Source organism: Gobio gobio (assembly GCF_949357685.1).
Source record: "Gobio gobio genome assembly, chromosome: 4".
In the NCBI taxonomy this organism is placed as follows: Eukaryota; Metazoa; Chordata; class Actinopteri; order Cypriniformes; family Gobionidae; genus Gobio; species Gobio gobio.
Window position 1 is genome coordinate 32,043,811 of NC_137100.1, and position 26,101 is coordinate 32,069,911.

The 26,101-nt window shown below is 37.1% G+C and overlaps 4 protein-coding genes across 5 annotated transcripts in view; 2 read left to right on the top strand and 2 right to left on the bottom strand.

The window, feature by feature from the left end:
• The window catches only part of cenpv (centromere protein V), a 278,526-nt gene extending 266,061 nt beyond the window's left edge, over positions 1-12,465 (top strand). For both annotated transcript variants that reach the window (XR_013816370.1, XR_013816371.1), the window contains one exon: positions 12,269-12,465. The gene's annotated coding sequence lies outside the window, so the exon portion shown is untranslated. The remainder of the gene's footprint in view (positions 1-12,268) is intronic.
• alkbh2 (alkB homolog 2, alpha-ketoglutarate dependent dioxygenase) lies at positions 128-6,211 on the top strand. The gene is made up of 4 exons (XM_079815115.1): positions 128-253; positions 547-798; positions 4,530-4,728; positions 4,857-6,211. Exons 2-4 carry the CDS (start codon positions 555-557, stop codon positions 5,182-5,184), a joined length of 771 nt encoding a protein of 256 aa, XP_079671241.1. The 5' UTR covers positions 128-253; positions 547-554; the 3' UTR covers positions 5,185-6,211.
• Positions 5,517-11,149, bottom strand: bcl7a (BAF chromatin remodeling complex subunit BCL7A). The gene is made up of 6 exons (XM_079815117.1): positions 10,969-11,149; positions 9,958-10,039; positions 9,315-9,411; positions 8,206-8,376; positions 8,016-8,113; positions 5,517-6,912 (listed from the first exon to the last, which is right to left on the bottom strand). The coding sequence occupies exons 1-6, from the start codon at positions 11,058-11,060 to the stop codon at positions 6,847-6,849; spliced, it is 606 nt and encodes a 201-aa protein (XP_079671243.1). The 5' UTR covers positions 11,061-11,149; the 3' UTR covers positions 5,517-6,846.
• cfap251 (cilia and flagella associated protein 251) lies at positions 11,555-25,261 on the bottom strand (the record flags this gene model as incomplete). Its single annotated transcript, XM_079815253.1, has 21 exons — positions 11,555-11,670; positions 12,070-12,150; positions 12,803-13,031; positions 13,149-13,292; positions 13,765-13,855; positions 16,096-16,259; positions 16,463-16,577; positions 18,449-18,633; positions 18,726-18,899; positions 19,167-19,318; positions 19,526-19,776; positions 20,563-20,751; positions 21,006-21,208; positions 21,312-21,356; positions 21,438-21,515; positions 21,681-21,761; positions 21,991-22,099; positions 22,917-23,026; positions 23,128-23,268; positions 23,542-23,813; positions 25,186-25,261. The coding sequence occupies 21 exons, from the start codon at positions 25,259-25,261 to the stop codon at positions 11,555-11,557; spliced, it is 3,006 nt and encodes a 1,001-aa protein (XP_079671379.1).
• Positions 25,262-26,101: the final 840 nt, after the last annotated feature.

Below are 26,101 nucleotides of genomic sequence, written 5' to 3' on the forward strand. Positions count from 1 at the left end.
CTCACAGACGTTTCTTTTCATGTTTTTTCTAGTTACTTTACTAAGAACTATGAGGTATTGGCTAGACCAGATGCGTTTGTACACTCTCACTGTAACCACTGGAATAGAAAAGTACTGTTAATGACGTGTCGTCGGTAGTGACGTGACGTACACTTCCGGAGTTTGCCGCTGGAAGTTGAAACAAAATCGGGACATAATTTGAACATTAAGCTATGTAATGTGGATGATTTATTAAAACATAAAAGCAATCCAGGTAAGACACCCTACTGAATCATTCCCCAAAGTTACAGTTATAATACACGTGTATAACGAAAGACCCGGACTGTGCTGCCGCTTCCGTGTTACTAACCACCAAAACATTGTTGACAAACCATAGAGCTCTCTTCATGCTTAACCACATTTTGCTGTCAAAATGTGCATGACATATAGATAAAAGTTTTCCTTGATGTGGACCGTGACTATATTAAAATAACCAATTCATATAAATTGTTGACATTTAAAAGTGACTTAAAAAAATAAAAAAGTATTTTCTGTTTTGTTCTGCAGGTGTTTGGATGGATAGGTTTATAACTCGCCACAGAAAAAGATCAGTTGTTGAGGCAGATGAATGGAAATCGGAGGAACTGATCAAGAAATGCAAAGAAGATGAGTGTGATGTGGAAGAGGAGTTTTCTCAGCCCATTCCCTGGCAGAAGTTTGAGGCAGAGGGATTGGACTGTGACTACAGTTTGCTATTTGACAAAGAGGAGGCTGATCACCTTTTTAACCAGCTAGAAGAGGAGGTGGTGTATTTTACAGGTATTGAATGTACTTTTGTGTCATGTACACCTTACCGTTCAAAGGTTAAGTAAAACATGTTTTTGAAAGAAGGGTCTTATGCTTACCAAGACTGCATTTATTTGATTAAAAAAAATACAGTAATATTGTTATTACAATTTAAAATAACTATTTTCTTTCCCATTTGAATATATTTTAAAATGTAATTTATTCCTGTGATGGCAAAGCTGGATAACGCATCATTATTTATTTATATATTATCAATGTAAAAAAAAAAAAAACAATAACAACAAAAAACAGGATTCTTAGATGAACTGAAAATAATAATAAAAAACATTTTATCTTTGTAATCGGTTTAACGTCACCTTTACCTCCTTAGCTCTGGGACGATTTTTGGGGATTTCCACCTGGATTTGACCTACCCAAATCCAGGTGGAAATTGAAAAGCTTCCCATACCCACATACAGTGGTCTTAATACACAATATGGGTGTCATTGTACAGAAAACCATTTGAAGTTACATACAACACTGCTAAAAGTGATAAAAATGTAAGTATATGTTTTCTGAACTGTAATATAACTCCCAACATTTTTTTGGTTATACATACATTTTTAAAAGTGTATAACTAATTTCACCTACCCAAATCTCTCCAATGAATGCAATATCTCAGTGTCACAAAATTCTTATTTCCAGTGACAAACATATGGTGGAAACAGCCAAAACTGTCTCTAGGGTGCTAGATATCAAATATCAAAGATATATATCAAAAATGAATTTAGAACCTTAAAAATGAAAAAGCGCCTCTCATATACTTAAATGTGTATCACTTTTAGCAGTGTTTTATGCAACTTCAAAGGGTTTTCTGTACAACGACACCAAAATTGTGGGTATGGGAAGCTTTTCAATTTGGGTAGGCCAAAATCAGGCGAAAATCGTCCCAGACTAATTTAGTGTAAATAAGTTACTTTGTGTAAAACAAATGCCAAAGTGATGCATATCTCCAGAAAGTAGACATTCTAAGCTTTTTTTTTTTTTTAAATGGTACCACATATGAGGTCAGAACTCCTCCACAGACTTAAAGTATATACTTAATGATGTCATCCCAGACCCTTAGCCGGGTCCTTAGAGTTTAAGTGGTTCATGGATCCTTACTGAATACAAGTATTAGTTTTAAAAAATCTGTACTTTAGAACAGTAGTGTATATTGGCATTACAGATACAGGAATCATAATACAGGATGTGTTATCTAGAGATAAACAATGTAACTTCATTATTATATTCGTACCAAATTCTGTGTGCCATATTTATAGGTGCATCTTGATAAATTAGAATGTCCTGGAAAAGTTATTTTATTTCAGCATGAAACCCCCAAATTCAAAATTTTTTGAATATTACAGAAAAAAAAGGATTAAAAGGATTTTAAATACAGAAATGTCGGCCCTCTGAAAAGTACAATCATGCACATGTACTCAGTACTTGGTTTGGGCCCCTTTTGCATGAAATACTGCCTCAGTGTGGCGTGGCATGGATGCTATCAGCCTGTGGCACTGCTGAGGTGTTATGGAAGACCAGGATGCTTCAATAGCGGCCTTCAGCTCTTCTACATTGTTCGGTCTCATGTCTCTCATCTTTCTCTTGGCATTGCCCCATAGATTCTCTATGGGGTTCAGGTCAGGCGAGTTTGCTGGCCAATCAAGCACAGTAATCATGGTCATTAAACCAGTGCTGCATCCCAATTCGCCTACTTATACTACGACCTAAAAGTATGTACTCTTTTTGTGAAGAAAAAGAACATACTTTTGAGTGTGCAGCAGAAGAGTATGCAAGCTTTGGGACATACTACTTCGTCATCTTTAACTGACTCTGTTGCTTAGTTACGTGCATCCCGTGACCGTCACCTTTTAAACTGCCCTGTCAATCATCACCACAGTTCAAATCCTTCACATACAATTTAATTTCCTACCGCATCGGAGAGAAATGTAGCCGCACGTTGATCTGCCATTCGTAGGTCTTTAATGCAGAGACTCCCCTCATGTGTTTGCAGTTTAAATATAATGATGCATTTAAAAGTTAAAGGCCAAACATATCATTACAAACGTTCTCAATGCTGCTGCAGGTGAAGTATAATGCGGATAATATTGAATAAATAATATTTTCGTCAGATTAAATACTGATAATTGCTCACTCAAACCCCTTTATCTAACCCTCTCTACTCAACCGTCGGACGTTTGTAGTTCTAATCGAATCCTCGTCCATCTCGCAATGGGTTGTGGGCAATATCAGCCGTTAGTGCGCATCGATCTGCACTTCGAATTCTGACCGGAAATAGTAGACCATCTGGGTATCTTTGCAATACTCTTTTCAACATACTACGATTTAGGACATACTAATTATTTTTTCAAATACTATTTAGTACGGATTAGTATGCATTTAGTCATTTTTACATTTACATTTAGTCATTTAGCAGACGCTTTTATCCAAAGCGACTTACAAATGAGGGCAATAGAAGCAGCTAGAGCAGTCAAGGGCAACAATATCAACAATATGCAAGTGCTGTAACAAGTCTCAGTTAATCTAGCACAGAACAGAATTGTTTTTTATATATATATATATATATATATATATATATATATATATATATATATATATATATATAAATAAATTAGACAGACTGACAATGAATAGAATGATAAGTGCTATTCTTGATTGGTCAGGTGTTGCTGGAAAAGATGTGTCTTTAAACGTTTTTTGAAAATGGCTGCAGACTCGGCCGCACGAATTGAGATAGGCAGGTCATTCCACCGAATTGGGACACAGCGCAGGTTTTGGTACTTTAGACAGTGTGGGTAGGTGCCAAGTCCTGCTGGAAAATGAAGTCAGCATCTCCATAAAGCTTGTCTGCTGAAGGAAGCTTGGAGGGCTCTAAAATGTCCTGGTAGACGGCTGCATTGACTCTGGACTTAATAAAGCACAGTGGACCAACACCAGCCGGTGACATGGCTCCACAAACCAACACAGACTGGAAACTTCACACCGGACTTGGATCTTGGACTCTGTGCCTCTCCATTCTTCCTCCAGACTTTTGAAGAGAGGACTGGACCACTGAGCAACAGACCAGTTCTTTATTTCTTTAGCCCAGGAGAGACGCTTCTGACGACATTTGAAGCCCATGTCCAGGATCCGTCTGTGTGTGGTGGCTCTTGATGCAGTTACTCCAGCCTCAGTCCACTCCTTGTGAAGGTCCCCCACAAATTTGAATGGCCTTTTCCTGACAATCCTCTCCAGGCTGCGGTCATCCCTGCTGCTTGTGCACTTTTTCTTCCACACTTTTCCCTTCCACTTAACTTTCTATTAATGTGCTTTGATACAGCACTTTGAGAACATCCAACTTCTTTTGCAATTATCTTTAGAGGCTTTCCCTCCTTGTGGAGGGTGTCAATGATGGTTTTCTACTGTCAGGTCAGCAGTCTTCCCCATGATTGTGAATTCTACTGAACCAGAAGAGACCATTTAAAGGCTCAGGAACCCTTTGCAGATGATTAATGAGCATATTAGAGTGTGACACTTTGAGCCTACAATACTGAACCTTTTCACAATATTCAAATTTTCTGAGATTTTGAATTTGGGGTTTTCATAAGCTGTAAGCCATAATCATCAAAATTTGAACAAATAAAGGCTTGAAATATCTCACTTTGCATGTAATATGTCTATATATAATATTATATATATCCTGTTGTTTTCATGTGACAAAGGTGACAAAGCTAAAGTACAAGTGTATGGAAAGTCATACAGTGTACCAAGAAAGCAAGTGACATACGGGGACGAGGGACTGATGTACTCTTTCTCTGGAGTCCATCTCCTGGCTAAACCGTGGACCCCCACTTTGGAACACATTCGAGATGCTGTTACCAAGGCAACAGGCCATACCTTCAACTTTGTCTTGATAAACAGGTAATTCAACTTTCTTCTGTTGACACATAGACATCACTGTCCTACCTATGAGTCTAAAGTGGTGAATTTCTTAACATAGAAGTCATGGTCTTTCAAAATGAGGAAAGTATGTTTACGATTTACATCAGGTATAAAGATGGTCACGATCACATTGGAGAGCATCGGGATGATGAACGGGAACTCGATCCTGCCTGTCCTATTGCCTCTGTGTCGCTAGGGGCTGCCCGTGACTTCATTTTCCGACATAAGGATGCACGAACTGGTTCTAGCAAACATCAGATTGAGCCTGTGAAGCTGGAGCTGGCTCACGGGAGTCTTCTGCTCATGAACCAACCCACAAACACATATTGGTATCACAGTCTTCCAGTCAGAAAAAAGGTCAAAACAGCACGCATCAACCTCACTTTCAGACGCATAGTGAAAAACAGACAGAAAACTGGCATTAAAATGGAGTGATTGTTCTCTTAGCATCTTACCAGGTATTGCTTAATTGTTCTAATGCAACATGTTAGTGAGCACTTTTCACATTATCACAGAGTTCTGGGCATCTAATCTGCAGTGAATCTTTGTTGTGTTTTAGCACATTCAGACATCTCTTGTACTCTAGGTTATCAGTTTATTTGAAGTATGCATCACATTGTTTGTCTTCATGTTATGTTTTATTAGTCTTTACACTATATCGTGCAGTGAAATCTGGACTATGATCAAAGGAAATCAAGCTTCAAGCTCATCTTGACTATCCAGAACATATTCAGGCTTCATATTTGGCAACAAAATGAACTGTCAAAAGCATTCAAAGGAAATATTTTATTTTATTTGTTTTTTTGTTTTGTTTGATTTTTTTAGAAAACCAATAAACTACATGTGGAATAAATAGGATAGACACAACCATACTTCTGTACAAGACATTTCTGTTATAGACTGGGAAAGAAAAAAACAATATGGTCCCAATGAATACATTTTGCTAAAAGTTTCAAAGATTGAACTACAGAAGGCAATCGTTTGGCGAAATACTGTGGCAAAAACATAAGGGTAGCAAAAACGTAATCGTATAAATATATACATTTTATTTTTCAAGCATACGTAACAGAGTAATTTCGAGAAAGTCATACTTAGGGTTTACATTCCAGCACTGCTGGACTGAGTATGAGGTATTCGCACAGCTGTCTACCCATAACCTGTCTGTGGTACAATCTAATCAATGTCACGTTTTTCCTTGGACGACGACACATGCAGTCAGTACAGTTGCTGCTAAAAGAAACAGTAATTAATTTGTGAATTTGACGTATCAAAATGATGCAATTATTGTATCCTTTGTGTACGTTGGAAGGTTGTAGTGCTGTTGAAATGGCAACCAGCATTTCAAAGCTTGTTTTGACTTGAGCATTATTGAAAATTAACATTTTCGGCTTACCTGGATATTTAAAACAAACACAAATGATAACCAAAATGTGGGCACTTTTGGAGAAGTGTGTAGACAGTCAAAAACAAGACGAGAAAAAAAAATTCCTCTTCTCAGTAACACAAATGCTCTCAACCAAGCAGGGCCTATGCTACAAGCTATGGTCTTCACAGGAGAACTTGAATAACTTGTGTCTAGTACCATTTGCAGTGTTTGTTTGTTTTTTATACTTAGCTACTTATGGTGAAATCTCTCTAAACTACAGCAGCAGAAATCTACTTTCACCGTGATTAAAAAAAAACAGTGTGTTGACCTTCCTGAGTGAACAAGAAAAGGTGATGATACAAATTTTTAAAAATCACAAATGGCAGTTGATATCAATGCCAATTTGGAAAAATGATGGCAGTTCCAGTGCCATTTCAATTGACAATACTGATCTTGGCAAAAGAAACAGCACGTAGTGATTGTAGGGCAGCATTAACTGTTCTAGGATCAGTACAATATCTCACAGCTTGATTCATTACCTTAACTCATACAAAGATGATCCAGACATGCCCTCTATCCTAAAAATGATAGCAAAAGACAGGTTTCTGGCTTAAAGTGAATAGATGTAAGTAGGAAAGAGTGTAGAACTAAAGAAAAACCTCCTTTATGTTGTGATGCGTTTCGGGATAAGAGACTGGGATCGTAAATGCATGACAGCTGGCAGAAGATAGTTAACTCTCTTCAGAGGATGAATCGATTTTCCCTTTTTTGCTTGGGGGAGCACCATCTTCCAATTCCTTAAAAAAAAAAAAAAAACAATCAGTTAAAAGAAAAACAGCTGATCTATAACTGAAACCTGTTGATATTATTACTTAAATGATTAAGAAATTATTACTTTTATTTATTTGTTTTACCTTAAAGTGCCCCTATAAGTGAATTAAAAAATCCTCCAAAGTTTTAAATCTGAAAGTGCACTGTATATAAAGTTATTGTCTCTCAAAAGTTAGAGTCGACTGAGTCAATTGAACAAATCATTTTTCAAACGAGTCACGAGCCGTTTCGTTGTGACTTCACGACGAAACATTAGCATATTGCCTGTCCACTTATTGCGCGCGCATTGTGTTTCATATTGTGTAGGTATCTGGCTAACTCGCGTTATTACTGTCTTACTGAAATACTACTGTAAATCAGCTGTGTGTCTATTAATGCAGATTGTCTGTAATTCTTACTACTTTGAGTAAAGATAAAAGATGGAGCAAGATTTGTTATGCAAACTTTAAATGTTACATCAGTCATTCACGTTAGTGCTAACATATGTGCTGTTATTGATACAGTTCCCGCATGTGCACCGCAATAAATTCGAAAAACACACACGGGTTTGTTTATGGACGCACACTTGTTAATGCTGATGGTGAGAAATTACAGTTGAAACATCTCATAATGTAACTCAAACTGAGTAGCATCATTGAGAAACGTCCTGCTCAAGGTTCGGGTTGAATAACTAGTTCTTCCAACGTTTCATCGTTGAATCGACGTCATCATTACTGTCTTTACAGTGTGTACAATCGCTGAGCTTCAGGAAGCCTCCGGACGGAGCTGGAGTTCAGTCATGGTAATGGGTGTTTAGCCTCCGAAATACACGCTGTACGCGATAGACCAATCACAACAGACTGGGCCATCTGACCAATCAGAGCATTTAGAGAGACTGATTCATCCATTGAGTCGTTTGAGAATCATTGAACATTGTGGTGATGTGCAATGTATATTATGAGAAATTTAAACTGTTTAGTGACCTTTAATGCACGTAAACCTGTTGTTGGAGACCTCCAAAACTAAATTAGGAAACTTTAAGATGGCATAATTGGGGCCCTTTAATGCAAGTGACACTGTTAGCATGTACCTGGGACGATTTGGAAGAGTCTAAAAAGTGCTCCGAATCCCCTTGTGACTTGCTGTCCCTTTTGGCTGTCCTAGACTCTGATGAGCAGTGGTTTTGTTCTGAAGAGAAAGAAAAGTGCTTTTAAAATAAACATCAAAGGATAGAGAAGAGAGGATAGCGAGCTTGTAGAGGATTCATTGCAGTGACTAACCACTCTTATGATCCTGACCAGAAGTGTGTTTTGAAGGATATTGGTCACTTTTCATGTCATTGCTGTCACTCTGAGACGCTGCCATTGGTTCGGGTGCAGGACTAGTGTTGTTGCTGGTCTCCTGCTTCAGTGGGGAGGAGTCTGCAATGGAGCTCTGGTTACTGTTATCGTCTGTAGGTGAAAAACAGAAACACAATTAAAAGGGTGTGACAAAAGATTTGATAAATGCTTGAAAAGATATCATGACAGAATAGCAAATGTCATCTATTCAATTGGAGTGTTTCATCAACCCCGTCTATTGGTTAAGCCCATTCAAAGCCATTTATACAAACAAATATAAAAAAAAATGGACAACTGGTGTGAAATTATAGGTTATTCCTGCCATACTTCATACATATTTTTTATACGTATATTTTGTACATGCCGTAGAACAGGGGTTTTCAAACTTTATGATGCCAAGGACCCCGAAATATGATGAACCTTTTATGAGGGACCCCCTTCCTAAAATCCATCTATATATTTTATGTATGAAAAAAAACATTTAAACTCTTAGATAAATAGTAAGTGTGACATTATAAATACAACATAGTTTCCCAACTTAAATTGGTTATACTTAATGTTGGATGTATAAACCTGAAAAAGAACATTTTAAATAAAAAATTATTTGTGTAAGCAACTTTCACAATAAATGCAAGCAGCTTACATACTGCATTAAGAACCCCAGTGAGCGAGATAAAGGGGACTATAGTGAGCAAAACTTACTAGAAAGATACAAAGCAAACATATACAATTCTGAGAAATATGTATATGGCAAGAAAAGAGAAACATTTAAAAATTAAACAGTTCAAATGTTCGGTAGACTTTATCCATTTTTCTTTGTCTTTTTATTCTCTGAAATGTTTGGGGGACCCCTTAGAACCTTCTGGTTTTCCAGTTTGAAAACCCCTGCCGTAGAAGACCAACTGATTACAAATCACAAAGATCACAATTTGGTGATAAAAAACACTAATATTTATAATAATTGCCAAGTAACAGAGCCTAAAAAGCTGTATGAGCATTATTTTTGAGATGTGATTGAAGTCTGATAACTGTCATGCCTGCAGCATTACCATGAATATCCATCATTCCAGGTGAGGAGCTGTTCTCAGGGGTCGTAACCTCAGAGCCATACTTGTCCTCTTTGCCTTTCTTCTTGTTTTTGTTCTTCTGTGTAACATAAATATATATCTTGGATTACATTAAGAAACATAAAAACCTGAGACAGACTAAATCCAGAAGAACTACAGCAACATCTCAAAGACACTTTTCAGGTAGCTTTGCAGGTCAGTTTCTTCAAGCGTCTTGGAGACATTGCCACAGTTCTTCTGGATTTAGTCTGTCTCAGTAATCACAGATTCTGAGATTCAGATCTCCGTGTGGATCATACCAGCTGTTGTCAGACTCCTTGTGCATACAAAAATCTCACTAGATTATTACAATTAATGACAAAAGGAATGTTTGGAAACTTATATTTTCTACAGACACACGACAGCAAAATAAATAAATAACGGGCTTAAAACCTTTTTTGTGTGTGAAAATATTAATTTACCCAATAATTTATAAAATATATTAAGAGAAAAAATATTTTTTGGGAAAAGAGATTGAAAAAGATGTATCAGTTATATCAGCAATAGTATGACAATATTTCATTGGGTTATTGGTATTGACTAGAATGGCTATAGCAGAGCATTATGGTGATTAATTGTCACTTACATCCTCTGACTTGGGCTCTGTCACTGGTACCCACTTGTAGATTCGCAGTGACGTGTCACCAACAGTCACCCATTTCTTCTCCCTGGAGATGCAGGTTTTTGTTAGATATCAAACACAAATGACACCGCAAGCAAATTAGTTTTAAACTATTTAATATGCATAAGAAATATCTGCAGAGGTATTGTTTGTGTAAAGTACTCACAGAACATGCAATGCAAATGAAAACAAACTCTTTCTTTTTACAATATACACGAGGATAACTTTCTGCACTAGTGTACGTGGTGGACATTAGAACAATACTAATTACACATTAAATGTAATTGATCCTTTTAAAATCACTTGTATTAGCTCACAGATTAAGAAAATTAAAATCGCACTTATGTTGTCACAAAGCTACGATTTTTCTAATTTAACTCTGGATAATTGTATAAGTTTATAAAGATACTGTTGTTGTGGTTATTGTTAATTTCATACCATTTTGCAGGATTTTTTTTTAGTTGGCTGAAGTTTAAGCACAATCCTCAGCAGTTCTTGATAAGTCTGAAAGCTCCGCGCTGAGTTTAAACCCCCGCGCGCGGATAAAACTCTCCTCACGCTCCGACGCTCAGAAGCGCGAGTCACTCACTCTCAGATGAGACGAACGAGTCAAAAGCCCGTTCAGCGGCACTTTTTGTTTGGTACGGACGTTTGACTTTAGTTCATCAAGTCAGCCCGTTTGGTTACTATTCAGCCGGCATTACAGGCTCTAACAGCAAAGCCTTCATGTGACTGCAACGAAATGGCTTCTAGGTTCAACCCACATAAAAATTTAATGGAAGAAAAATACGATGTACATTTTTCCTAACTAATTTTTCAAAAACACCAGCCGCGCGAAGAAACGCCGAAAGAGCGCATCTGACTGAAATTGGAGTGGAATAAACGCTCTTTCCTTTCATTTCATTGTTTCTCGTTGTCTCTCCTCCCCCACAGGCTGTCTGTAATGTTCGTTAACGGGTAGACGCTCTCTCTTACCATTTCCGCACTTTTTCAATTGCAGCCATAACCCGCTTGATGTCATCTTTCGCCCTGCTCCGCGTCTCCGCTCGAACCGACCTGCCCGACATTACTGCTGTTGGTAAAATATCTTTTTGCTCGCTGCCTGTTTAGACACAATGCGAATGCACACAGCACAGGAGAGAGGCGGGGTTTGTGCGCCTGCGCTGAAGCCAAATGCCCTCGAAGCATGAGAGACACGGTCAATGCGGGTACGCTCTTCTCTCCTTTGTTGGCGAACAGAGAAAAGAAAACGATATTTTAACAGATTGCTGAATAAATCGATCAAATCGAAACGATGGCTACGACATCCACACACGTTTTGCACATGTATCTGGGGGAAAATGGAGACTGAATCGACAGTATTATTGTCAAACAACGTTTATTTCCGTATGATTTTATCTCTGCGCTTCAGAAAAGTATTAAACTCGCATATGAAAATACACCGAAACAACAGCTTAGTAATCACAAAATGACAGTTCAGCTAGACAGGCTACAAATCATACATTTCATTAATTGGATAGATTATAAGTTTCAGAATGGTTCTGGACACTTAATATATTATCTATAGATCGTGTCCGTGCTCTTGAAGTTCCTGTGTGGCTGGAGAAAACCCCAAGATATCTGTGGCAAGTGTCCCCATGGTGATTTTAGTGGGTAGCAAGCTCTCCAACAGAGACTCTGAAAGGGAAACACAGTAATTGAGATTAAAACATTGGTACACTTTGAAATTCACTACTATTTCAGTCAAATAGTTCTTCGCCTTAAGAAGTTATCGAATACTGTTTCTGGGGCCAAGCCTCTACTCCGTTTCAAGTGAGAATACCATCTCAACAGCTGTTTATGAGCACTATTCAAGCTTTTAAAAAGTCACGGTGTACTCGGAGCTCCCTGTCTCCTGGACACTAATAGTTTAGCAATTCAGAAAAGATAAATCACTGTCTGGCCAACTGATATTTGAGCATTCAGCAGTATTACAGCACACCGTGATTAACACTGTTGTTTGCTTTTAGACCCAGAAACATGTCCACCGAAATGTGCCCATCGGTATGGTGATTCACAGGACTGACTTCTACATACCTGTGCAACTGCCTCCCTCTGCATTAATCCCTAAAAGAGTTGTAAAGCATTCAGCCAAGTCATCCTCTGTCATATGTTCACCTGAAATGAATATATAAGTAATTATTTACTAAATATTAATCACATGTTCAAAATTATGCAGTGTAAACTTGTCTATGGCCCGGTTTCACAAACAGGCCTTATATTAAGCCAGGATTAGGCCTTAGTTCAATTAGGGCATTTAAGTAACTTTTCACAAACATGCCTAAGAAAAAACATTAATGGTGTGCATCTTGAGACAAAACAATGGCACTGACATATTTTAAGATATATCAGTGCAAGTTGCTTTCAGTTAAAGCAGCTCAAACATGCATTTTAGTCTGGGACTAGCTTAAACCTTGTCTGTGAAACCGGGGGTAAATGTCTTCATCAAAACCTCCTGATTCCTGAATTAGCATTGTATTTGTAAATGCGTAATCAGAAACAGCACAGAATGTTTTGAGGAATGTTTGTTTATACTGAGTATATTGAAGCATTAACAATTAAATATACATTTGATAGCTTGCGTCGAGTGCCATGAGATACACAAACAGAAAATATTGTCATGCTGGTCCTGTGAGACATTTGTGAGTTATGTTTTTATTGATTTTTTTTTTTCAACTGAAATCACAGCTTCTTGAATGTGCAAGCCAAAATCTTTCTCTGGTATCTCATCAAGTTAGCAAAAGTACTGGTAAAACTCATAAAAATGTACCTCTAGCCTGCAGCAACTCCAGCAGCTCGTCTCTGTCAATAGTATATCGGCCCTCCTCGTCTGCCTTTCCAAGCACCTGGAAGGCATTGCACAGCTCCTGTCTGGAAATGCCAGAGGCAGGTCTGTGGTTGATATACAGCTTAATGAACTCCTCCAAATCGATGTCCGTCACATAATTTCTGGTCTCAGCATAGCGGCTGAACTTCACCTCATTTTGCATGTCTTCCAGCTTCAATAAAACAAAACACAACCATACCATGTGTTGACAAAAGATTGAGTGCTAGTCCACCAAACGATGACAGTTTTGTATGGTAGAGTGAATTGGTGATTGCAACAACGCTTGTACCTCTTGCTCTGTTGGATAGAAGCCAAGCGCTCTCATTAAGAGGGACACATCAGCTAGAGGGATGCGCGTGGACACAAGCCGTGTTTCCATGGTGTTGAGGTCCTGATTCTGGAGTTGACAATAGTAAAAATATTCCTCCATTTCCTAAAGGACAAATCATAATATTTGCTGTCGATTGGTAGGCTGGGTAACATGTTAAGCAAGCATTATGAAACCTCACATTTTTTTGGACTTAAGTAAAATCCTGTTAAGTACGGTTATTTTCCCTTACTAATATCGGGTGAAAACAATAGATTTAACCTTACATTTAATGTAATTTTAAAGTAAAATATTGTCAAATCGACCATTTTTGGAAGTAAAAAAAAACATTATATTATGATTTACTGTGAAAAATCCCCTGTGTGACACTTCACTTTTGATGGCATTTTCTTTAAAAAAATTGTTTCTCAGTCTTTGTTATCAGTTATGTATATTATTGTTTTACAGGTTGTTCTGTAAATATGTTTACATTTTATAAAATTACATTTTTTACAGTGTACTTTAAAAATTAAGTAATTTTTGACCTACATACAGGGCAATGAGAAAAAAAGAAAGCATTAAAATAGAAATATCAAACCATGAAGAGCTGTCCATCTCTGCCTCCCTCCAGAAGATTGTAGAAGGGCAGCATGTCTTTCCCTCCGAGAGCAGCTGATGCCTCTAATGATCTGCTTGTTTGTAAATGAGTGAAAAGCAAAAGCTAATTTTGTGACCACATTTTGTGAGGTGACAGACACCATAAGCTGTATATAGTTGAAATTTCAATCCTAAACAGCTTTTGAATATTAATGTACAGTTATAATTATTATACACATATATTTTATGACCTCTTATTAAAGGGTTAGTTCTCCCAAAAATGAAAATTATCCCATAGTTTAATTTACTTTAGGTGTATATGACTTTCTTCTTTCAGCCAAACACAATTGGGGGTATATCTACTGAGTTACAGTATATAAAATAATAGCCTGGCTCTTCCCAGCTTTGTAATGTCATTGAATAGAGTTTTGAATAGAGCTCCAATACAACTCCAATGGGTTAATGCATCCTGAAGCGAAGTGATGGGTTTTCGTAAGAAAGATTCATATTTAAAACTTTATAAACTATTATCGCTGACTTCCGGCAACAGCTATGCACGTTCACAAGAGAGTTACGTGGTTTTCACGAGAGGCATCTATTCTCACCTAAGCTTACATTACGCCTACGTTCAACATATGTCATACGTCGGGTCAGAGGTCACTCTTTCTGCCCAAACTCGACTCTCTTATGAACGCAAGTACCCCATTGCCGAAAAACAGTGATTTTAAAATATATGGATATTTTTCTTACAAATGCCCATCACTTTGCTTCAGAAGGTCTTTATTAACTCACTGGAGTCGTATGGATTACTTTTATCATGGATGGATGCGCTTTTTTGGAGCTTCAAAAACTTGGGCACTATTCAATGCCATTACAAAGCTGGGAAGAACCAGGATAATATTGTACATAACTCCTATAGTGTTTGCCTGAAAGAAGAAAGTGATATACACCTAGGATGGCTTGAGGGCAGAGGTGGGTAGAGTAGCCAAAATCTGATCTCAAGTAGAAGTACAAGTACTTACGGAAATATTTACTCAAGTAAAAGTAATAGTTACTTGAGTAAGAGTAAGAAAGTATTCGATGAAAAAACTACTCAAGTAGTTAGTTACTAGTTACTTTCGATCTGGTTGATAAGAAGCGAAAACCCTGAATTTCAGACTACTTGGAGAGCTTTCGCACACCTCTCCTTGAAAGGTGGACCTCTGCAAATATATATGTATGTGTGTGTGTGTGTGTGTGTGTGTGTTTAATGGTTAAACGGTGTAACTTAATGGTGTGCTGGGCTAACCAGTGCTCTTTTTAAAACATACATTGTTCTTATGTTTTATGTATGCATTCTTTAGGTAGGAATAAAATACAATCCCGTTTTTATTTGTATGTATTTTCTACACTTCAGACAGGTGTCTGTCCGGATTTTTGTATAAATGCAAGACGTCACATTAGGCTATTCAATTTGTTTCGTTTTGTTAAAAAAAGGATATGTAAATGTGCAGATGTAAATGTTTGTTCGTGGACATGTGTTGTTTGGAGGATTCAAACGATTTGTTTTTGCTTGCACAAGAGCGCATATGAGGAAAACACTCGGACAGTCCGTGAAATAGTATTACAATAAGGGAAAAGTGCCCATAGTTTGGCTACCAAATTACCATTAATAGTGTTCAAATATAGGCGTCATTGTGACACTTACCGCTACATGATTTTTTTCAGGTTGGAGCTGGAATTCTTGTATGCTGAGATGTCAGTTCGTTTTGGTGCACACAGCATGCATCGCATTATGAAACTATTCTTTTTGACATCTTGGAGTGAAAACAGACTGAACTTGAGGCCACGGGTGATCTGCCTCCCGTAGCTCACACACATCTTCCTCTGCTTCGGCCATCATCTTCCGACTAAAGGCGCGCTAATTATAAGCGGGTGATGCGTAGCCACCTCTCGTGAAGCAGCCTCTCCAATGTTTCGTGAGACTTGCAAACAAGTCAAATTAATAAATTATTACCATTTGACAGTAGCGGAGGGACGCCACCAAATGTAACGAAGTAAAATTACAGTTTTTTCACAAGAAATGTACTTGAGTAAGAGTAAAAGTACCCATCTTTAAATATACTCTAAAAGTACAAGTTACCCAAAATATTTACTCAAGGAAATGTAACGAAGTAAATGTAATTCGTTACTACCCACCTCTGCTTGAGGGTAAGTACATTTTGGGATAATTTTCTTTTTTGGGTGAACTATTCCTTTATTGAGCAACTACATGATATATTATGACCTAGTTAATGAGTCAACTTCAAAAAACAGTTGACTTTTGCATGGGATGCATGTAGTTCAAACTTACGACAAATTGAGCTCCCATGAAAAGACAGTGCAGTCTTGTCCTCCAGCAGTGAAAGCATATCTACCATCATATGAGCAAGCCAGAGTTGAAACGCCTGTTGAGTGACAGATCATTGCAAAGGACTTGTGAGGGTTTCCATCCAATGGCAGAATCTGAATGCCAACCTACATCAAGGAGAGAAAACAGGAATAAAAGGGTGACTTAAATCATTAAATCATATTAAAGGAAATAAAATGGGCATAACGCCTTATACTGACACCAAGAGATGCTAGTAAGTCATTAAAGAGATCAGTTTATATACGTGTAATACAGAAGAGTAGTTATTATCAAATGCATGGTTTGTTTATGAGGCCTGAAACACTTATACCTTATCTTGTGTTATATATGCCATGTAACGAGAATTAGGGTCGCCATCCTTAGATGCAGGTAGGATGGCCATCTTTTTCACTGGAGAACCATAAGAGGGTCCACGGAGTGTTTTTCTGTTAAACCAAAGCACACCATCACCAACATATTTACAAAATAAAAAATATCAGAAATTTGTTTATTTATTTTGTTTTAATTTGAATCTCAAATTTCCCCAAAGATTAGCAAAAGGAACTCCTTAGCTCTGCAGAGCAACTGTGAAAACTGCTTAAAAGGATAGTTCACCCAAAATTGAAAATTCTGTCATCATTTACTCAAGTTGCATTTCTTTGTTCTGCTGAACACAAAGGAAGATATTTCCCAGCCATTGACTACCATAGTATTTTCCCCCCACTGTGGTAGTCAATGGCTGTCGAGATCTGCTTAGTGGTGTACTCACACTAGGCGATCTGAATCCGTGCGCGTTTGAAATATCTTTCTTTGTGTTCAGCAGAACAAAGAAATGTATAGAGGTACACTCTAAAAAAAAAAAGGTTCTATATTCTTTGACTAAGGTGCTGTATAGCACCTCTGAAGAACCGCTGAAGAACCGCTGAAGAACCACTGAAGCACCAAAATTGGTGCTATATAGCACTAAAAAAGGTTCCCCTATGATTACAAGCCAAGAACCATTTTTGGTGCCATATAGAACCTTTTTTTTTTTTAGAGTGTAGTGCTGTTCATATCTGCATAAAATAATTGAAATAACTGTCTAGTCTACTACTGTACTCTGCAACCTCAAATTTGATTGGTCGAGCAGCAATACAATAGCACTGTAACAGTTCAGCTCAGTACAGCACTGAACATTTTTACTGTTGGTATACAATACGGCAGTAGGTAGCAGGTTGCTAATGACTGAGTCATTAAACCATTCGCTCTAAGGGTGTTTACACAACATCTTTTTAACAACAAAAAAAACAGAAAACTTTTTTGTTGTTCATTTACACGAAAAAGGCATTTTGGGGGCCTGAATGCGCAAGCTTTAAAAAACGGTTTTCAAAGTGCAAGGTTTTAAAAAAGATGCCTTCATCATCTCCATGTAAACAACAAAAACGTGAATTTGTGAAAACGGTGACGTCATGCGCAGTATGTGTTCAGTATGGGTTCACCCATGCGTATTACATGTTCGCAGGGTGTTTCTTGATACTGGCTTGGCATGCATAATACAGCCTTTTAAGTCATCTTCGCAGATCCGCGTGAACAGGGATCGTTTTGACAACGTTGTCGTCAGTTTTTAGTACAACGTAGTCAGGAATTGATTCATTCACACACACAAAAAATTATATTTTCAATGATTTTTCCCCACAACCGATTCGTTCATTAATTCATTTAGGGAAGAAAACTGCTGTGGCTTTTTTTGGAAATATTTGCATAGGCAAAGCAAAAACAGACAAATTAGCTAGCACTCAACATTAACTAATTACTCAACATTAACTGTTTATTGAACTAGTGCATAAAAGCAATAATCATGTTGCTTTTAGTGCTGTGATTATTTGGGGCACTCAGCCTGTGGCTATGCTGGAATATTCAAAAATACAGCACTAATGGTAGAATTTTTATCTCACAGAAAGCATAACACAAACAATCCAATAAATAATAATATCTCATAGTTAAGAGTTAGAATGTTGGACCATTCAATTTTTTATAACCTGTTTATATAGTGTTTACCAACTTTAGGTTTGTGTAATCAATGTTTCCATTTTAGTTTCTCTACAAATCACATATAGACAGAAAGGTTTGGCTTTTGCTTCATTTGAAATTCTGCAATAAACAAATCAACCAAGGCTGTTTCCCAAAAGCATTGTGAGCCGAGTTGATGGTAGAGAACACTGGTGGCAATGGTCTGCACGAGCAACTTGGGGTCACGCTGCTTTTGAGAAACGCAGCCCAGATTGCTGTTTATTTCAGTGACATTTCTATTTGTCCTACCAATAGGAAAACTGCAAACCTGCACATTTTGGAGGTAGCATTGAAGAGCTTCATCTTATACAGGTTGGAAGCTGTAAGGAGGAAGTTTTCAGGTGTCAGAGGAGGATACCACACCATGCAAGTGGGCACAGCACTCTGTTCAATCCGATCAGAACTCAAAATCAACAACTCATTTTCATCACTGTTCTGCAGATCATACTCCACCTGTATACAGACAGGAAGATGTGATACGTTTAACACAGTTCAACAAGTTAAACACATAGGGAGCAAGATCATACAGGAAAACAGGGACTCACCAGCCTGCGATCCATGCCAAGAGAGAGCAGGCGAGGCTGACTGCTGTCTAAATCCACTCCAAACAGCAGGTCCTGAATGGGTTTATAATGCGAGTGGTGCCTGCCCTGGTACTTCCAAATCTCCTGGGTCCCCTCTCTACACAGACGGAGCAACGTCACACTTTTTCCAGTGTCCTGGCATAAGAGAAATACAAATGCGAGATCTTCAAAAAAAGTGTCCTCATAAAATCTAGAACATTACTTTTACAGTCAAAATTGTAATAGTCAAAAGCAAACAATTTCAAAGAGATTATTTGTCATTTGTATTTGTTTTTTCCCTGAGGTGCACTTTAGTGAAATTTTAATTTCACATTATTTCACAATGTGACAGGTTCACAAAACCATCTAAGCTGAAATGTGCTGTACAAACTGAACTAAAACAAAAATGCAACTCCTACTAACTGCAGCAGCCAGGTAGCATGAGTCCTGAGAGAAGGTGAGATGGGTAATGCTGTCCTGACTGTACTGCCAACACTCTTTACCATCACTTTGAAGTGTACAGGCATCAACAATCTGCAAAGCCCCACTGGCAAAGCCCACTGCCAGGTAAAAACCTAGAACAGGAAATGTACACAGATGTATCTATAATCGCATTTTGTGAAATCCTTCATAAACACAATAGTTTTTATAGGTGGAATGAATGCAATTTCAATTGCTTCATGTATCTTGAATCAGACAATGCACCAATAAAGCTGAGCTAAAACATTTTATACATGGACTATATTATAATAATATGAGGGAGATCTTGTTTTGGAGTTCACCTTGTGGATCGTAGGTAATACACTGGATCTGTTTGTGGGGCTGGAAGACTCTGCTGCAGACCATTTCTTTACGCTCATAATCCCAAACCTTGATTGTGCCACTGTGGCTGCCCATAGCTACTAGCGGTTGTTTGGGATGGCAGGCAACTGCTTCCAGAGGTTCTGCATGTTCCTTCAGAAGGGTCTGTGGAACATTTCTCTGTGCATTTACATGCACTACAGTTGCACAAGTAGTAGACACAACAACATTTCTGTATTTGGAAGGAAGGAGAGAAACATTTTTATTGCAGTGCCGAGTTAGAATTTAATAATGTTGCCTCTATATTTCTGCCTCCAATTGTGGTATAAACAGATGCAAAGGAATAGCAGGGATAGTTAGTACCATACTTTAAAGGGATAGTTGACCCAAAAATGAAAATTCCACCCTCCTTTTGTTCCAAACCTGTCTGACTTCTTTCTTCTGTAGAACACAACAGAAGATATTTTGAGAAATGTCTAAGTATTTTTGGCCATACAAATGGAATTCAACCTTCACCAAAACTGTTTGGTTACCAGGATTCTTCAAAATATCTTCATTTATGTTCAGGAGAAGAAACAAGCCATACAGGTTTAGAATGACATGAGGGTGAGTAAATGGTGACAGAATTTTCATTCTTGAGTCAAATATCCATTTAAGCATACTCACATTGATTAAATTTACTGTCTATATGGCCTGGTTTCCCAGACTAGGATTAGGCTTTAGTTAAATTAGGACATTTGAGTAGCTTTTATAAACATGCCGTAGAAAAAAAAACATTACGGATGTGCATCCTGAGACAAAACAATGCCACTGACATATTTTAAGAAATGCCAGTGCAAGTTGATTTCAGTTTAAACAGCTCAAACATGCATTTTAGTCTGAGACTAGGTTTAAGTCTTGTCTGGGAAACCGGAGATAAATTCATAATCCTGACTTGCTCATAAAATAGATATATCTTTAAATACTTTGTTATGGCACATTTATCATAATAAATATGAGATATTTCCGAATTTCTCACCTTATGACAAATGGTTTGGCATCCAGTGTGCAGTCTTTTGAATATCCCAGGCTGCTAGTGGAGGGTTTTTCTTTGGAAAAGGAGATGGATCTGATAGGATCCAAGCTAAACTCATTGAACAAGTTGATGAGCTTGAGATTTCCATCATAGAATTTGATGTGGCCATTCACGTCACCTGTTACTATGAAACTTGACAGAGAACAAACGTAAACACGTAGACAAATATTGTAATTGCATAAAATAATGACAGAAAAACAACAAATACATAGCAAAATGTAACATTCAACATGTGTAGGCCTAAATGTAATAGGCACAACCTTGCAGTGGCAGGGAGGCTGATGATGTGTATCACATCATGATCTCGTTTACCTTTACCTTATTAGGATTTATTTGAAAAATCCTAATGCACAAATTTGCCATATACATACATGTGTCATATATACCTGTCAATCAGAGTCAATACAGTGATCGCTTTCTTTTGGAGAGGCACAATTTTTACGGCTTTCCTCACTATGGGCTGACAAGAGACAGACTCAGTCTGGTTGTCCCAGAGAACTATATTCCCAGCTGAGGTGGCTGTAAGAGCCTGCACACTGTCATAGTGGAAGATGGACTGGCTCAGGGAACCTAGCACCATATTGAAGGTCTGAATGGGGACAGATTTGCAAAAGGTCAGTGCTAAAAGCAGAGCAGAATACAATCACAACAGCACACAGAAATTTAACTTGATGAAAGGTTCTTCTGCCAACCTTGTCAGTAATTTCAGGATCAGAGTATTCCAGATGTCCCCTTTCCTGAGCAACAGAATTCATTGTTACTGAATATACAAAGACAACTAAAATAGTAAATCAGTCACACAAATAAATAATTCCTACCCAGTTGTAGAAGAGAACCTGAGTGCTACTGTTGCTAACCAACTGTGTGCTGTCAGTGGGATTGAAAAGTATTTGATTCTGGGAAAACATGGACAATGAGTATATGATGTTAGATGCATTTAAAGCTGACTGATAACCTGTATTCATAAAGAAAGATTACAATTTTTTTAATTAAGCTGAATTTCAGCTTTTGTATATGTGTTCAGCGTAATAATCACATCAACGCACAGTTTTGCAACATACCTGGCAACCATATTTTGGGCTGAGGTCAACTTGACATTGTGGCCTGTCGCTTTCATCTGTCCAGTCCCAAATGCACACTCGCTGATGCATAGAAAAAAGTACATAGGACAGAGTATTTGTAACCAGTGATAATATTCTGTGATTTAATTTGACATTTTCATGGTCATCATCATTTCAGTTATTAAAGTTTTCATTTTCATCTCTCCCTGGAATCAATGTCTCTAGCAAGTTATGATAGATTATGTAAATTCACGGCTCTTGGAGGGTTATGTAAAATGTGATAGCTAGTATAAAACGTTATGTTTAAAACCTGTACTGTTCCAGCTCCAATAGTCGCCAGATATTTTGAATCCTTTGATAGTGCCAAGGCAGAAACTCCCCCCTCTGGATGACAGTCAAACAATGTCAGCACAGGAATCCTACAACATATGTTATCGGCATGAAATGAAAATTATTATTATTGTATCTATGTTATAGATCTTATTGTGATTGATTCATCCATGTTTAGGTTTCTTTTTTGGCACCTTGTAATTCTTAATCAAAATGTCATAACACAATCTTCTGTTGAAACAACACACTTCTCTCTGGTGATGTATGCCCAATTTCTCCAATCATTTAGTCCGCTTAATCAACAACCAATGGATAGAAATAAGTCCCGCTCTACCTTTATTTATTTTTCAATAATCCGTTTCACTTCGATATACAGTACTGTGCAAAAGTCTTAGACACGTTAATATTTTCACCCAAAAATGTTTTTAAGCCAGTTATTTATATCTTTTGCTGTCGTGTGTCTGTAGAAAATATACGTTTCCAAACATTCCTTTTGCCATTAATTGTAATAATCCAGTGAGATTTTTGTATGCAGTCTTACAACAGCTGGTATGATAGACAAGACACTGAGACAGACTAAACCCAATAGAACTGAGGCAACGTCTCCAAGACACATTTCAGTTTTTTCTCTTCATGTAATCACAGATGGACTCGATGATGGTGAGATCAGATCATATATACCAGCTGCTGTAAAACAGCAAAAAAAATCCTTGTGCATACAAAAATCTCACTGGATTATTACAATCAATGGCAAAAAGGAATGTTTGGAAATGTAAACTGAAATTTTCTTCTGACACGCATAAATAACTGGCTTAAAACAATTTAGGAGAATGAAAATACTAACCTAAGAATTATTCCAGGTTGGGTATGTCACAACACATGTATGAATGTTTAGTTCAGGGTTACCCTGTATAAGCATCCCATATGATAACAAGACTTTCTCTGCCCATGTCAGCTGTCACAATCCAACGCCTGTCTTCACTGGCACACAAACATGTGATTGGACTGCAGTGGCCCTGTAGACACCAAACAGCACAAAAGCAACATGTTTACAATAAAATGTTAGGCTTTAGATTACATTTAACTTTCTTAGTTTGTAGCCAAATGAGTCTCCTACTTGTAACAGATGCTGAGCATTAGAAGTGTGATCATACATGACAGCAACATGAGCACAAATATACAAGATGACAAGCCTATCTTCATCCTGCAGACAGAAAACAGGTAGGGTTTGGTTGATCCCATAAGCCCAGTCAAGGACCTGCAATTGCAAAGATCAAAGTTTTAGATACAGGTGTGAATAAAGAAATGTATTAGGTATTAACACTTTGACAATAATATGATTTTTACTTTACAAGATCATTATCGTTTCTTGTGCTTAGTAGTGTTAGCTCTCAAAAAAACGTATTGTAATTATATTTAACTCATGCATAATACAGTAACGTTATATGACTTTTTAGTTTTAGAATTTTTAGTTTTAGAAGATACTAGACTAATTCAAGTAAATAAAAGGGTAATTTTATCAAACCATTACCAGTGGGTGAGTTTTGGTTCTGGTCTCCTTGGGAATGACAGACAATGATGTGGCTGTATACACTTGTGAATCCGCAATATCCTCTCTACTGGATAGTTCACTTCTTCCTTTTCCACCTTCTCGTACTACTTCATCTTCCTCATGTAATTCTTTCTTCATATGATTATCTACTGTGCTTTTCTGCTCCCTCGCGCCTTCAGTTTCTGCATCTGTCTTATCAGACGTCTCGTTTGCCGTCGACGACATTGCTTGTAGAAGGAAAGCTGGAGAATCTGATCACAAGCAGAATCACGATGTTACAGATGAAAACGCTAACGTTACAATCTCTGCGCGTGCCGGTTAGCCGGGCTAATTTAACGTTAGTCTTTCTAGTGCCCTAAAAAGCAGTTACCTATGCTAAAAGTTTGAATTGAGTAAAACGTGCAATAATACTCGTAATCTCGCAAATACGAGGAAGTTGCTCTTCACTTATATTCAGTCTAATTACCCACGCATCATGTTGCTAAGATACGGTCACGTGGGAGGGCAACTAGGTCTGACAGCTTTGCTGATGCAGAGGAAAAGCCCTCATAATAAATATTTAATAATATAAAAGGAAGTACTGAAAAGAGTATAGTAATAGGACATGTATCAACATCAGTGTTGAAACCAGTTGTCCGGCTTAATTTATTTGAATTTTAATGCATCCTAGCTGAATAAAAGTATTTCTTAAAAACAAGCCCCACACTTTTGAACGATATATATATATTAAAAATTTAAATGTAGGCTATACAACTCAGCTCAACCTGTATAGGCCTACTAGTTGACATAACCTGAATGTATGCCAGTGTGGCTTTATTTTATTATCTTGATTACTAAATAGCTTAAAAAATACTGTATATGGATGTAGTCCAATTTGAATGTGCAGTTATACAATTATGGCAATTTTGAGCCACATGTCTGAAAACAACATACAAAGCCATTATTGGAGTTTTACTGCAAGCATTTGTGTAATTTGACTTTTTAATTCAAACTATTTAGCCCTTTTACACTGTGTTCCAAATTATTATGCAAGTGACATATCAGTAGGATTTCAGTAAAAAAAAAAAACATTTAGATTTTAGTTTTTCAAAGAAAGTGTTTGTTTGTTTGTTTGTTTGTTTGTTTGTTTGTTTGTTTGTTTGTTTTATTTCTCTTATCTTTTTTGAAAACTGGTATCAATCTCAGACAGGATTGTTAAATAGTTTGTCAGTCTTCTTAGGTAAATGGAAAACTTACGTAAAGAGGTTGTTCCACATTATTAAGTAAGTCACAGTTCTCATGCAATATGGGGAGGAATAATTATATTTTATAAGAATTTCTGAATTTTTTACGAAAACTGAATATTTGATGCTGGTGTTTCTGGAGTCCCAAGAACCTTTCCAACTGCTGGCTGGCAGTTGTGCATAAAGTTTAATTTCAGCCACCCCCACCCCTAACCAAAGCTCACAAGGAGAAACGTTTACTGTTGGTTTAGAAATACATTTTCAAACAGTTTTATTGCTGTGGTGTTTTTTGCACCATTCTTTTCATACCATAGCAGAAAATGGTCAGTTATAAACTCCACATATCTTGCAGAAATAATTTTGACACCCTCAGAGACCCTAAAGGGACCGTCCATCTCACTTCCCAATTTCCAGCCCAAATCATCACCTCCCACCTCCTTGCTGACGTCACAGTCTTGTTGGAACGGGATGGTCATTCCCCAACCATCCAAATCCATCTCACTGTAAAACATAATAAGTTGACTTTACTTAGAAAAAGTGAGGAAACCGATTGCCTTAAAATTTTCAAGTAAAGCAGAGTATTATTTTTTTGTCGGCTAAACTTAACAAAATTTGTACAGAAAACTTGTTAATGAAGTATACTTAACTCAAAATTATTAGTTATGTTAACTTGTTATTAGTGCTCACATTACTAGGAAAATATTAGGAAACCGATTGCCTTAAAATTTTCATGTAAGCTGAACTTAACAAAATAAGTGAAGACAAAAAGCAACAACTGAACTCCATTCAACACTTATTATATCAATAGTCTACAGGTACTAAAAATAATTAAGTAAGCATTACTTAATTGCATTAAGCTGTTCATACTTAAACCGTTTAAGTTTTGTCAACTTAATTCTATCTGGGATCTGAGGAAGTGTACTCCCAGAGTGCATTGTGGCATGAATAACTTAATTGCTTCGTTTTACTATTTTTAGCTTTATTTTACTATTTGTCTTTTGTCAGTATAACCCAAATAATGACAGCAAGTAAAATAGTAAAGGTCGTCGTATTAATAAAAAAAAAAAAAAAAAAAATCCTTGTTACCATTGTTGTGTTTTGCATGCTGAATGTTGAAGTCTGTGTGTGACACACTCAAGTATGGTCAAATGATATTGTGACAAATATAGAGGGATTATATCAACTCAATTAAAAGGTTATGCCATAAATATTAGCAAAATTAATGTTAAAAGATCATTATTTGACATTAAATATAGTTATGTTATACATCATTAATTGACAAATATTATATAAATATTTATATATTTATTTATATA

Coding starts and splice junctions, on each gene's coding strand:
- bcl7a (XM_079815117.1), bottom strand. CDS start 11,060: ATGTCGGGCAGGTCGGTTCGAGCGGAGACGCGGAGCAGGGCGAAAGAT. Junction 10,040..10,968: donor ATTGAAAAAGTGCGGAAATG/GTAAGAGAGAGC, acceptor CTGCATCTCCAG/GGAGAAGAAATGGGTGACTG. Junction 8,114..8,205: donor TGGTCAGGATCATAAGAGTG/GTTAGTCACTGC, acceptor CTTTCTCTTCAG/AACAAAACCACTGCTCATCA.
- alkbh2 (XM_079815115.1), top strand. CDS start 555: ATGGATAGGTTTATAACTCGCCACAGAAAAAGATCAGTTGTTGAGGCA. Junction 799..4,529: donor GGAGGTGGTGTATTTTACAG/GTATTGAATGTA, acceptor CATGTGACAAAG/GTGACAAAGCTAAAGTACAA. Junction 4,729..4,856: donor AACTTTGTCTTGATAAACAG/GTAATTCAACTT, acceptor GATTTACATCAG/GTATAAAGATGGTCACGATC.